The sequence below is a fragment of the Nerophis lumbriciformis genome, linkage group LG10, assembly GCF_033978685.3.
Source record: "Nerophis lumbriciformis linkage group LG10, RoL_Nlum_v2.1, whole genome shotgun sequence".
Lineage (NCBI taxonomy): Eukaryota > Metazoa > Chordata > Actinopteri > Syngnathiformes > Syngnathidae > Nerophis > Nerophis lumbriciformis.
In genome coordinates, this window is record NC_084557.2 from 39,246,034 (window position 1) to 39,260,691 (window position 14,658).

At 39.0% G+C, this 14,658-nt stretch overlaps 1 protein-coding gene across 1 annotated transcript in view; it reads right to left on the bottom strand.

The window, feature by feature from the left end:
- Positions 1-1,226: 1,226 nt before the first annotated feature.
- Positions 1,227-14,658, bottom strand: part of LOC133612316 (protein shisa-like-1a) — an 84,233-nt gene continuing 70,801 nt past the window's right edge. Inside the window, exon 5 of the mRNA XM_061969617.2 lies at positions 1,227-6,505. Coding sequence (XP_061825601.1) covers position 6,505 — 1 coding nt within the window. The 3' untranslated portion in view covers positions 1,227-6,504. The remainder of the gene's footprint in view (positions 6,506-14,658) is intronic.

A 14,658-nucleotide genomic window follows, 5' to 3' on the forward strand; every position in this document is an offset into this window, starting at 1 on the left:
CAGAATGGGAGACATCTGCCCTGGCCGCTTGCCCAAAACAGCCTCACCAGTATTTCCGCTACTTGGATGACATCTGGGGTTTTTGGACCCACTCGGTGGAGGAGTTTGGGGTGTTCTTGAACACCCTGAACACTCACAACCGAGACATCACCATCAAGTCGACCACCAGCCCAACGCCAGTCGACTTCTTGGACACCACCACCTTCAAGGGTCCTGAGTTTGCCACCACACACCACCTGGACATCAAAGTGTTTTTAAGGAGACCGACACCGATGCTCTCCTGTATAAAAGCAGATTCCACCCCAAGCAGTTTCATAGGATTTGTACTAAGCGGGTGGACTTCTCGGTGGCCACGAGGGCCCTCTTTTCTGCCCTGAGGAGGAGGGGCTACTCCAGGTCTTTCCTCAGGAAACAGACTAAGGTCTTCCTGGACCAGAAGAGGCCTCCCCTGGGACATCCATGATTCCTCTCATCACCACCTACTCTCCCGCGGCTGTACAGGTTGCCAGAAAGGTTAAAAAGAACTTTCAGACCTTTGCAGAGAGTAGTGGGAAGCTGCAGGACCACTATGTGGTCTTCGGCCTACCCCAAAAACCCAAACCTGGCTGAGCTGCTAGTCAGGGCTCGGGTCAGCTCGCTTCGAGACCAGCCCTCGACTCGGAAAAGCGCGCTCTTCCACCACACACGGTGGCTCGTCAACCGCCTCGGCGGTAAGGTGTTCCGGCCGCTCTGGCACACTAAATATTGCGGGTACTTCATCTCCAACCGACGATGTCACTCTATGTACGTGGGTGAAACGGGCAATGCAGTCACCACTAGATTTAATCAACACAAGTACAAAATTGTCCGGCATAAATTAAGAACACGAGTACTCACCTGGTGCAGCATTTCATCCATCACGGTGTGCCTCTGTCCGGGCATGTGTGTTGGAAGCCAATTCCAGATGGAGCGCCCAACGTAAGCGGGCAGAGCTCCTCTGGATTACCAGGCTGGGGTCCAGGCATCTGGGTGGCCTCAGTGAGGCGTGAGTGCCAGCCCGTCGGACTGTTGATGGACAGCGCACACCCTTTTTACTTCTTCTTTTGTTTTCTTTCTATTGCCCCATCCCCACCCTAGGCCCTAAAATTAACCAACTCTCTTACCTTATTCTTTGGCTTCTCTGGCCTTAAATCCTAACCTTAACCCTACCCCCAAAGAGCAGCAGACACCGAAGGATTTCAACACACTGGAAAAAAAGATAAAACTTTATTTCTCCCTGTTGTGACGATACAAAGTCAACAAGTGCAATAAACGATCCAACTGAGAACGGTTACGCGACACTCTATCTACAGTCGTAGTAAATATTCTTAACTTACACCAGTACCACCGCACCCTGAAAACAGTGAGGTATCTTCTGACTACTACCAAGCTTCCCTGTGTGTGTGTGTCTACAGGTGGCTGTTCAACTGTTACCATGACAACAGGTGGAGAGACTGCAACAGTTGTGTGCTCCACATCCCTTTTGTTGTGTGTGGAGGATGGCACAGTGTCACGTCGTGTCAGGCCGCGCTGCTTCAGACAAAACTAAACATTAAAAAGAAATAAATGTTTAGCAGAATGACAAGATGAGGATTCTGGAATGTAACTTGGTCGATTTGGCAAACCTACTAATTAAATCCCCTTTGAGCTGCTGCTGTGCGATGAATCACACACACAAAAACTGCCTGGTTGGTCAGCGAGTGGGAATAAGTGGGAATAAGGCGGCGACTGCACACACGGAGGAGCAGCAGAGCGTGAATTAAAAGCACTGTTGATCTCCCTGGGGCCAATTATTTCTCCTGGATAAATTGTCTTCCCGTGCCCCTGAAAGCACACGGCGGCCGGCCATCCAATTAAACGTGAGTGTCTCCACAGGGAATGAAATGCTAATATTATTGCAGATATGGCCAAGACAGCGGGAGGGAAGGCAAGGGGGGCGCTGGAATTTGTGCGACTTATCGCAGCGATATGTTGTCGTTTAACCTAAAAGTCAAAAAAAGGTTTGAAAAATGATGCATAATAGTAAGGAGAACAGCATCTCTGCGGTTGCCATGATGACACAGCGTGACCTACTTTCGTGGTCTGTAGCATACATTCATTCGAACTCACGACACACATAAAAAATCAGCTCTCTGCAAAGCAAATCAGCCCCCAGGCCAGTAGAGGGCAGCATACTAGCAAACAAAAGGGCTTATTTCCCCCAAACGGCACAGTTTGGTTCAGTACGATACAGTTCGCTTGCCTTAAAGCAACGTGATTTACTTCTAAAACAATTTATTTCTCGGGATATAACATTTGCAGTCCCGATCACATATCAGATCCCATATTGGCCGATACAATATCAGCGTCACTCACAGTCCATACTTGTATTATTCTGTAGTGTGCAATGTTAGAGAAGGTTTGATCAAGTAAAATTAGTCAGTTAAAAATTATAGGTATGAAAATGTATACTTTGAGAGTTTTTGGCGACCCCTACTGGTTTCAATAAATCAAGCTCATGACGCAGTAATGATGTGGAAACGTTTGTTACTAGACAAGTAATATGCAACGATAGTTATTCGATACTTGTTTATATCGACAGATGTGTTGTCGACTGCAATATTGTTCAATTAAGGACACAGTGCTTACCATAAAATTTGGACTATAGGCGGCTAGTTTATGGATTTTTATTTGCTAACGGCCATCATGTTTTGTATTCAACAAACAGTTTTCAACAGGCACTAAAATGGTGTGTTATTGTTTGTGCTATGGCGCCATCTTTTGAACAAGTTTGCTCACTACAGGCGCTGCCGGGGAAAGGTCTCCAGTATTTCCTTCTGTGTAGTGCTCTCGATCGGAAGTGCCATTCCGTCTCCCAGTCGTCCATAGCGGTTCTACTCGTATGGTTTCCACGTTTGCAAGTTTTACAACATAGCTAAAATAATTCACACTTACTAAACCGTCCCATGTGTGATGTCTGTAGGAGTGTTTTCATGCATATTTGTACGTGCTATTGTAATGTAATCAACTTAGCGTTGTTAGCATTAGCTAATATGCATTCTTTTTGTTTTGTTTAGGTTTCAGAAATTCTAAAATGTATTCTCTGCGGTGCGCTCTATAGTCCGGAAATTACGGTAGTTCTTGTGTAGCTGCTAGCTCATAGTAGCCTATAGCTTACCATGTTTATGTTTTTGTAAATTACTTCAATACGATACCAAAAATTACTAACTTTGTGTGCGTATTGGAGGACATTTAGATGTTAACTGGCGTCCAGCTTTACACAAGTGAACTGGACTGCTTGTATCGGAGCTTAAGTCTCTACTGTTTTTTTTTGCTGATATCTCAAATATCCGATATCAATATCAGATTGGGACCCCCTTATATATTTCTGGTTTACAAACAAAGTCAAATCACAGCATTGTGCTGTCGCGTTGTCCTTTTAGACAAGGTTACGCTGCAACAAGATGATCTTTACCCTAATGCCATCCCGACTTGGCTGGCCTCACAGTGGATACGCAAGATGATCAGGGATCTGAACCCGTATCATGCCGTGATGGTGCCGCACTGAACTGCTGGCTGGAAACGCAACTGATCTGTCCCTTTTTTTAGCAAGTAGCTATCATTCTGTAAAACGTACATTTTAACATAAGCGTTACATTTCCATATAAGGGCATAAAATGTACGTTTGTAGAGCTGACACTGAGGATCGATAAATATGTTGTATATTTTATGGAGGATTTACATACAACATCATGGGTAATGCTTTGCATGATATATGATGTTACCTTCGTGTTCCCATGAGAATTTTACTGGAAATTGTACAAAAAGTGAACTACTTTTTATTTTTATTGTAATGTTTTAATTAAATTAATAATATTCATGTATTATTGTAGTATATTCATAGTGTAATAATAATGTCATTTAAATTATTTGGTAGCTTGACTGTTTAGAAAGGTGTCTATGAATACAATAAATTATTATAATAGTACTATATTAAAAGAAAACTAACGTACATAAGTACATATGCTAATGTCACAAGTTAGTTTTTTTCCTCCATACATTTTGTCATTACAGTCGTACGTCCGCTTTTGTCTGACTCCGTTTTCAAAATTTTGACAGTTTTTGTTAACATTTTGCCAAGGTGTTGTATACTGTCTTGGTTTTTGTAGGACCAAACATTTTACGTAACAACTAGTCGGTTTGCCTGCATAAGAGATTCACATCCAAATCGTGATTCTTACTTATTCCAATTATAAATTGATTCATATCTTTAAAAAAATTTATGTAAAAAAAAAAATACATCCATCCATTTTCTACCGCTTATTCCCTTCGGGTCGCGGGGGTCGCTGGAGCCTATCTCAGCTACAAACGGGCAGAAGGCGGGGTACACCCTGGACAAGTCGCCACCTCATCACAGGGCCAACACAGATAGACAGACAACATTCACACTCACATACACGCACTAGGTCCAATTTAGTGTTGCCAATCAACCTATCCCCAGGTGCATGTCTTTTGGAGGTGGGAGGAAGCCGGAGTACCCGGAGGGAACCCACGCAGTCACGGGGAGGACATGCAAACTCCACACAGAAAGATCCCAAGCCCGGGATTGAACCCAGGACTACTCAGGACCTTCGTATTGTGAGGCAGACGCAGTAACCCCTCTGCCACCGTACAATAATTTTTAAATGCATTTTTAAAAAGATGTTTCATGTGCCATCTCAGCGTATACGTCAGCAGCCACGCTGCAAGAGCTGTAGAAATAAAAGATAAAAAGACTAAATTTTAGCAAATAATTACTAAAAACTAGTGAAATTAACTAGCTGCATGGATACATAATTTTACTTGATAAGGCATCCTAAATTAAGATATGTACAGTATATCTAGAAATGAGCAGGCCTTTTCAGCTAAAAATGTGTAATTCATTTTGAAAACCAGCATTACTCAACTTGTAATTCTTAATCTTCTATGTATGTGGGGAAAACCACAATATCTTATTTTAAAAGTTTTTTTTACTTAATTCTAAAATTTTTAAACAATGGAAACATTTTTAATTATTCATGCTAAAATTAAGATTAGTCAATGATAGCTCTAAAAATGTTAAATCTTGGCAAGTGGCAACTAAATTGCAGTGTAAAAGGAGCTTTTGCAACCTGTTGTGAAAAGTTTTACAATAATTTGCATATAAAATAATATATTACAAAACTCTGTATGAATTGAGAATTCTGCTGAAACGAGAATCAATTCTGAATACAATCATTACCTCAAAAACCGAGTTGTTTTAAGATTCACACCCATAAAATAAAGTCCCCAAACAAAGAATCCCAACTGTTGACTGTGCTTTTTTTAATTCAGTAGGAGTCCAACGTACTCCACCATGGGGCCACAGAAAATTGCAAGTTCCAGTACTTTTATAAATAAGGTGAGAAAAACTATTGAATTCATGAAAGGACTTGTAGCAAAAGTATCTCTCCCCTTGCAACAAGAGTCTTCAATAAATGTAAATAAGGATGTTAAATGTTCATATAGCATTGTTTTTTTGCATGTAATCTATAATGATTCGACATTAAATTGGTTTTATGCTACAACTTTTAAATGTCTGGATTGGTTTAGCTGGATTATTTCTTATTGGAAAAGGCTTTGCTTTGTACTACTTGGTTTTTGCTAGTACAAATTAATTTCACAAAATCATTAATAAAAAAAGCTGTTTTTGTACAGACTCGTTCCAAGTTCTCAGGAGAAGAGTCAGTACCCAGTGCATCGTGACACCTTGTCATCCTTTACTGTAAGCTACTGTATATTATTGCTTATTGTTTTTCTTCATTTAAGCACTTGATGATCACTCAACGCATCATAGGACTTCTTGATTGTATGATGTCAATTTGTGTATTGCTACAGGAACATGAGGGGAGGTTACCATGGCAACCTGTCCCAAATGGTAAGGTGATGCTCTGGTATCCCTGATCCCTCGCTGAAATAGCTCACCTCCTTTAAAATAAACACATCTTACGATATCGAGAAAGCACTGGCGTGGAGACTCCAAGCACATAAGATAGTGTCGCCGACAAAAGGCTTCTCTAGTCTACGTGAGATAGATGCTCAGCATCAAGCTAACTGCTCCACGTGTTCCCAAACGCTAACGACCAGCTCACATAAATAAACCAGTAAATACAGAAGAAGTGTGTCTAACTGCTACGCAACACAAACTGTCACACCAGTCTTATAAACATTTCAGAGCCCGCTTTAAGTTCATCCAGTTGTTTACAGTAGGGATGGGAGGGGTATTCCACTCCACTTCACTCCATGTCCTGACAGCCATTAGGGGCTTCTTAGGTGTGTCAGTCACTCACTGCTTTGTTATTGTTGTCCTGCTGTCAGTCCCTCTGTGCTTTGTGCTCATCAGAAGGGGTTGCTGAGGGCCGAGGTCCTTGCGAAAGACTCCATGTAGGCAGGCTAAATGTAGGAAGGTGTTTCCTCTGTACCATGGAAGGAAACAGCGTGTTCTACTGCTCTGTTGGTAAAAAAAAAGGAAAACTGTCAATGATTGTTGTTACTTCCACATATGTACCTATTTTATTTGGTTTGATTGACTGTAATTGTATTTTTGTTCTAGCACTACACAATCTATTCTACTTCCTCTATTTTACCGATGATCTCCCAGCAGGCACAAATACGTTGATTATACACACATGTCCTTTAAAACTGACTTGGATAGAATGTTGGAAAATATTTGTATTTGTAAATTGAAACAACGTTGATGTCCAACGTTGGATCCACGGTGTTGGTTGGGAAATGACCAACTTGCAAAGGTCAAATCAACGTCTAAACATAGTCAAAAAGTATGTTGTTTCAACGTTGTATTTGTGTTGTAGAATATTGGTTGGTAAATGACCAAAATTCAATGGTCAAATTAACGTCTCAAACTGATATTGAATAAACGTTGCCAAAAAACATGTTGTTTCAACGTTGTATTTGTGTTGTAGAATATTGGTTGGGAAATAACCAAAATTCAATGCTCAAATCAACGTCACAACCTGACATTGATTAAACGTCATCAAAAAGCATGTTGTTTCAACGTTGTATTTGTGTTGTAGAATATTGGTTGGGAAATGACCAATATTCAATGGTCAAATACACGTAAGAACCCTACGTTGAATAAAATCAAATCAAAAAGGATGTTGTTCCAACGTTAGGTTTGAGTTGCTCAACGTCGGGACCTAATTCAACAAGTTCTCACCGTTATTTCAATGTCTTGTGGCTGCTGTGATAGTCCAGAGGACCCAAAACGTTATGATTCTAGGGCCAAAAAATTCGGCCAGGGGCCAGGCTATATATCGGGCTAATTATATATACTGTATATTTATATATATATATATATATATATATATATATATATATATATATATATATATATATATATATATATATATATATATATATATATATATATGATTTTTTTTGGAGGATGCGGGCAGAGCGTGGGCACTCAGACTTTTGTGATTTGCAAACTGGACAAAATCTTGGAGACGCCTGCATGGCCAAGTATGATGAATTTGAGGAGCAGAAATAGACAACTAGAGTGAAAAGTAAAAATTTGTTTTCGCTCGTTTAAACACAAATATTCAAATATGGATTATTTTCTCTGGCTGAAAGCGACCTGGCAAGATCGTTGTCTCGAGATTCCTTTGGAGGACAGTGCAGTGAAGACGCAACAACTTCTTTCCTGTCAACAACACCCAGGGAGTTGAGAACTCTGTTCGCCGTGCCTGCAGAGTGACTCCAGGACCACAGATATAACACATGCAAACCATGGACCATGAACTGCCACATATGCACACATACCCCCACCTTCACCACTGCTTAATCCCATGAGGTGTGACAAATGTTTGGAGCCGCGCCAGAAGGGCTGCATCTTCGACACCGGACATGGGGATATGATATGTGTATATATATTAGGGGTGTAACGGTACGTGTATTTGTATTGAACCGTTTCGGTACGGGGGTGTACCGAACGAGTTTCTAAGCTAAAGTCTTAACAAGCTGCTTTGCTTCTTCTGCCTCTGTCTCAGCACCCAGTATTGTACCACCCACACAACCATCTGATTGGTTACATACAAAGCGGTAACAGCCAATCAGCAGTGCGTATTCAAAGCGGTAACAGCCAATCAGCAGTGCGTATTCAGAGCGCATGTAGTCAATGCTTCAGCGTCGAGCAGGTAGGTGTTTAGCAGGTAAGCATCAGGCAGCGGACTCTCCTAAATTATAATAAACACCTCCCAGTCAACTACTAGTAACATCACTATGAGCCCGTTGATGTTCTAGAAACTTTAAACTGCAGCTCAGCTCGCTCGCAGTCCTGGCTTGAGGTGAAGGCTTATTAGCTTTTAGCGTAACGTTAGCTCATTTTGCGGTGTGTGTGTGTGTGTGTGTGTGTGTGTGTGTGTGTGTGTGTGTGTGTGTGTGTGTGTGTGTGTGTGTGTTACGGACAGAAAAGCTTTGAATGGCAGGGTCCCTGCTATCACAGGTTGATAAAAGTATAAAGTTTACATAATAAAAATCAACTACAGGCTTTTTATATGTAGAAGAAAAGTTTGGTCATTTTATTTAATCTGAGCAACAACTTGAGGCAGTTTAATGTTGATTAATGTGGGCAGAATTATTATAGTGTTCCCAATGTTAAAATGATAAAGCCATTGTTTACAAATTTGGTAAAAAAATTACCAAAACATTTATATTTTGTTGTTTTCTTACTGTACCGAAAATTAACCGAACCGTGACCTCTAAACCGAGGTACGTACCAAACTGAAATTTTTGTGTACCGTTACACCCTTAATATATATATATATATATATATATATATATATATATATATATATATATATGTATATATATATATATATATATATATATATATATATATATATATATATATATATATATATATATATATAAAAATACTTGTTTCTTTCTAAAGTTATTTGAATACTTAAACAGTGGTAAAACCAGGTTTAATCAGTTACTAGTAGGGTTGCCAATCAGCCCTCGAAAAACAGAATTGTCCTGCATTTAGAAACAAAAGTTTGCCTTATGGGGACACACTTTGTCCTGTTAATGCTAACTGCAGTATGTGTGCAATAATAATGGGAGGTTTCCAAGGAAGACTCAGATTTCTTATTATTCTTTTTACAAGCAACAAACGACAAAGTGTGTCATAAACTGTGGTCATGCAGCAACCTACTGTCATATATGGGTCTCCATTTTCATTACTATATCACAGTCGGGGACGGCGTGGTGAAGTTGGGAGAGTGGCCGTGCCAGCAATCTGAGGGTTACTGGTTCAATCCCCACCTTCTACCATCCTAGTCACGTCCATTGTGTCCTTGAGCAAGACACTTCACCCTTGCTCCTGATGGGTCCTGGTTAGCACCTTGCATGGCAGCTCCCGCCATCAGTGTGTGAATGGGTGAATGTGGAAATAGTGTCAAAGCACTTTGAGTTCCTTAAAAAAGGTAGAAAAGCGCTATACAGGTACAACCCATTTACAGTCTGTGTTTTTATGGTACCGTTTGTGATGTCTTATGTTGTCTAACTTTTATGTAAATGTTTTTAATGGACTTTGTTGTTTGCACTATCAACCTGCCTTTGGCTACAACCTGGAACATTTAATTTTTTTTATGTCCATTAATAGGCATTGCCCCATGTAACAAATAAAGACACTCTAATCTAAAATATATTTATTATTCTCCATCGTTTTTTATCCTTAAAAGTTGATGCATTAATTGGAGCAACATTTTCAAACTTGTATTTTAAAGTGGTACTGTGCATTGGAAAATTGGCATACTACAACACTCATAGGTCCTGAGCAACAAAAGGTTTGCGTGTATTAAAAGACGTGCAAACTTGATAGCGCCTGCAAAGCTGATCTACACAACTCCTGCGTGGAGGATTGTCTCTGAAATATGCGAAATAGGGAGGGCAGTTTATTTACACAAATGCACAGAAAGGATGCACAAAAAAATTGGTTTACGGTACACCCAAATCGTGATTCCTTTTCATCCTGATTCTAAGTCGAATCATAATTTTAAAAAATTGATTAAAAAAAAGTTTTTGTTTTTTTAAATAAGAATCATATATATATATATATATATATAAATATATATATATATATATACATATATATATATATATATATATATATATATATATGTATATATATATATATATATATGTATGTATATATATATATATATATATATATATATATATATATATATATATATATATATATATATATATATATGTATGTATATATATATATATATATATATATATATATGTATACATACTGTATATATATATATATATATATATATATATATATATATATATATATATATATATATATATATATATATATATATATATATATATATATCCGCCATATCCATTCAAACAGAAGAACCTTTTCTAACCTGTAACCTGTTTTGAAAAAGTTTAATTTTAATTATCATACTGAATAATTAATTGCGAGAATCGGATTGAATCGATAATCGTGTTGAAATTGTCACCCAAGGAATCGGATCGAATCGTTGGGTGCCCAAAGATTCACGCCCTTAATACACAGTATGCAGAACATATGCTGAGTATTAATACGCCCATAATACGGGGAGGAGGAGACGCAAATTTAAACATTTTAGCACACGCAATATGATTTATTTACACTAAAACTGTTCTGTGGGCGCTGTTTTGCTTTTATATTTAGCACACCTGGAATGTTCGTACAAGCTGGCACAGTTCAGCACAAATAATTGTGAGACAAGACAGACAATGGAGAGAGACAATATTTCCCCTACTGTCATGAATAATAATATTAGACATATGTCCCATTGAGCAATGACATTTTATAATTTTACAGCTGCTGGATGACTTTCAATTCAATTGCGTCGTTTTGGTGTCTGATGGCATTTTTTTTTTGAAAGGCATTCATTCTTTTTTACCTAGTTATTATATTATTATATAATCTCGCCCGTGTGAGAACATGTCTTGCAATAGGCTATGTATTTTCTGGATCATTCCAAACGCATCATTACAACACCGCAGCGCCTCCCAGTGCGCACCTTCAGCATGCTAAAAGTAGGTTCTGCTGTCTAGATCTTATTTCAATGTAGCCCAGAAAAGGTGGTACATAATACATGTGTGTGCTGCATGTCAACAGCATGATGCCATGAAGTGGAGGGAAATGAGTGTCTCTATGGCGACAGCACACGCAAAGTCCTCATTTAGGTATGATGGTCTGCACCACTTTTACACTAGTTATCAATTGTATATGCAGTCTAGTAGATCAGGCCCTCAATCAATTAAATATCAATTAATTTTGGACAATTGTATACATCCACTTGCTGTGGACAGTTTGGGGCAACTTACTAACTACCTAATAATGTTGATGTGTGAGGCTTGTTTGTCAAAAATGAACAATGTTTTTGATGCTGTATCTGACAGCATGCTAAAAGTAGGTTCTGCTGTCTAGATCTTATTTCAATGTAGCCCAGAAAAGGTGGTACATAATACATGTGTGTGCTGCATGTCAACAGCATGATGCCATGAAGTGGAGGGAAATGAGTGTCTCTATGGCGACAGCACACGCACTATTTACTTTCATTCATGTACAACGTTACCAAAAAGTCTTGTTCATATTTCTAGTTGAGTGTCATCTTTTAGGCAACAAAATGATGTACTTTAGTTGTGCTTATAATCAGTAGTTGCTTCAGACAAAGACATAAAGGATATTTTAATGATGCACTCTACAGAGGAAAACATATAAATACCAGAATGGAAAGTAATCATGTGACAACATCATCTAATAAAAGATCATAGAATAAAAATTAAAAAAAGGTGTGCTTGTGACGACGCAGGAGGGATTTCTATGCAGATACTTCTTCAGTCTTGCACACACACACACAAACGCACGCACACACGGAAGCAGTGTGGTGTTAATTAACTGACACCGCGTGGTCACTGTTGATCTCCTTTGATGCTGGACTCTCAGGATGCACATGCCAGCAGTGGTTACATCATCAAAATATTATTGTTATCGCCACAGGAGCGCATGCAGTGTGTGTGAAGATGACAAACGGGGAGTTACGGTGTAAACATTAACAGCAAATCTTTAAAAACACTAAGTGGGTTTTTAAAGATTTGTTTACAGTTGAGACAGATGTTCAGCTGAGTAGACCCACTTTTCTGAGCCTGTTCCGTCCTCTCGCGGATATGCACCAAAAACATTTTTTTATGCCACATTAAATGTGACACACATGTACAGTATCAGCCATCATGGTTACGTAATACATTTAGGAAAAGCTTGAATAATTCTGCCACTGACAAACTACATTTAGATGATATGTGGGGGAAGTTCGACAGTCTGAGGTTGTGTTAGACCAGGGATGTCCAAACTTTCTGACTCAAGGGCCACAGTGGGTTAAAAAAATTTGGTAGAGAACTGAAAGCAGACTGCATGTAAAAAATAATACATACATACATACAAACATGCCGTATTTTTCTGACTATAAGTCGCAGTTTTTTTCATAGTTTGGCCGGGCTCCAGTGCGATTTATATATGTTTTTTTCCTTCTTTATTATGCATTTTCGGCAGGTGCGACTTATACTCCGAAAAATACGGTACATATATATATATATATATATATATATATATATATATATATATATATATATATATATATATATATATATATATATATATATATATATATATAAACTATATATATACCAGTGACGTGCAGTCACTGGAGGCATGGAAAGAAAAAAAATGTAAAAAGAAAAAAAAAAAATTAAATTGTTATATGTATCCAGTGATTATACTATAACGTTATTTTCCATTTAACTTCACCAGTTTTAGATTATTTTTATTTAAAATCGCTGAATTTTCACATTTGCCGTTCAAATACTGAGAAGATACTTGCGGTGATCAGCAGCCAGTTGAGGCACTGAGTTGTGCCTCAACATGGATTGTGCAACGATCTATATGAACTCTATTATACATTTCCATAGTTTAGTTAGCTGAGGTATATAATGTACAGTGTATTTTGTCAACAACTGTATGTGTGTAAAGTATTTCTTGTGCTGAGCAATCATAAAACTGCTGCGAAGACGCACTGTGTGAGGCTCGCAGTAATCCCGCCTCCTGGTGCCGGTTAATGCACCCCCGCGCAGAATGCACCCCCCGCCCGGGAGCGCCACACCAACCAAAGCCCACACCCAAACCATCCACGTGCAAGAGGGTTAAAAAGTGCAAAAACAACAATGCTCGCGCCGGAGGAGCCGCGAACGACTGCAGGGACACAACATTAGGTACACCTGCAGACTGCAGCACGGATTTCATATTTCATTCATTCACAACTCCTCCAACACAAACACCACTGTTCCCGCACTTATAAGTAAAGGTAAGACCATTATAGCGTTTTTTTTTTAATTAAATGTGCTTTTTTGTGTGCTACAGTTTGTATGTGTAAAGTTAAAGTTAAGTTAAAGTACCAATGATTGTCACACACACACTAGGTGTGGTGAAATTTGTTCTCTGCATTTGACCCATCCCCTTGATCACCCCCTGGGAGGTGAGGGGAGCAGTGGGCAGCAGCGGCGCCGCGCCCGGGAATAATTTTTGGTGATTTAACCCCCAATTCCAACCCTTGATGCTGAGTGCCAAGCAGGGAAGAATGCTGGTATGAGCTTTTAAACATAACCCGATAACTGCTGCCAATCAAATGGTGAATAACATACTCTTTAGGGTTCATATGTTTGTAAATCTGACTGTGATGAAGTCAGTGCCTCACCAGTCATGAACCTCACCGCACGTCACTGATATATACATATATACACATATACATATATTTAGAGATATATGTATATACATTAGGGGTGTAACGGTACGTGTATTTGTATTGAACCGGTTCGGAGGTGTACCGAACGAGTTTCCACACGAACATATTAAGTAGCTTTCTGCACGTTGTGTAAACAATACACACCGAGGCACAACACACGGCATGCTGGCAGTGACGGCGCTACGATAGACTACGTCCTCTTTTCACCGGACATGTCCTCTTTTGCGGGGCTGTCCGGACGGAGTTTCTTAAATGCCTCAAATGTCCGGCATTTTGAGTTAGGGTTGCGTGTATTTTCAATGTACGTTCAGGGTTAAGAAGGGGTTAAAAACAAAACAAATTGTGCGCGCAGCAGCATTTGTGAGGAGGGGCAGAGACAGAGAGAGCGAGAGAGTTATGATAAACGTGCATGCGTCGCCAGGCTCTGCTTTTTATCAATAGATTTATCAGATTTAATTTTTTATTATCTATAGCAGGGGTGTCAAAAGTGTGCCCCGGAGGCCATTTGCGGCCCACAGCTAATGTTTTAAAGGCCCACGGCACATTCTAAAAATACTATTAAAATAAACAAAAACATAACAAAAGTGAAATAAAAAAGCTTGAAGGTGAAATGTAATTTAGAAAAAGTTGCAATGTTGACTAATAAAACAAAGCTGGTTTTTTTTCTTTCAAACTGTCATTGCTCAAAACATAATATTGAATCAAAATCAATGTTATTATGAATTATTGACCTATCCAAGGTTCCGATTACTTCACATCAAATATTCCA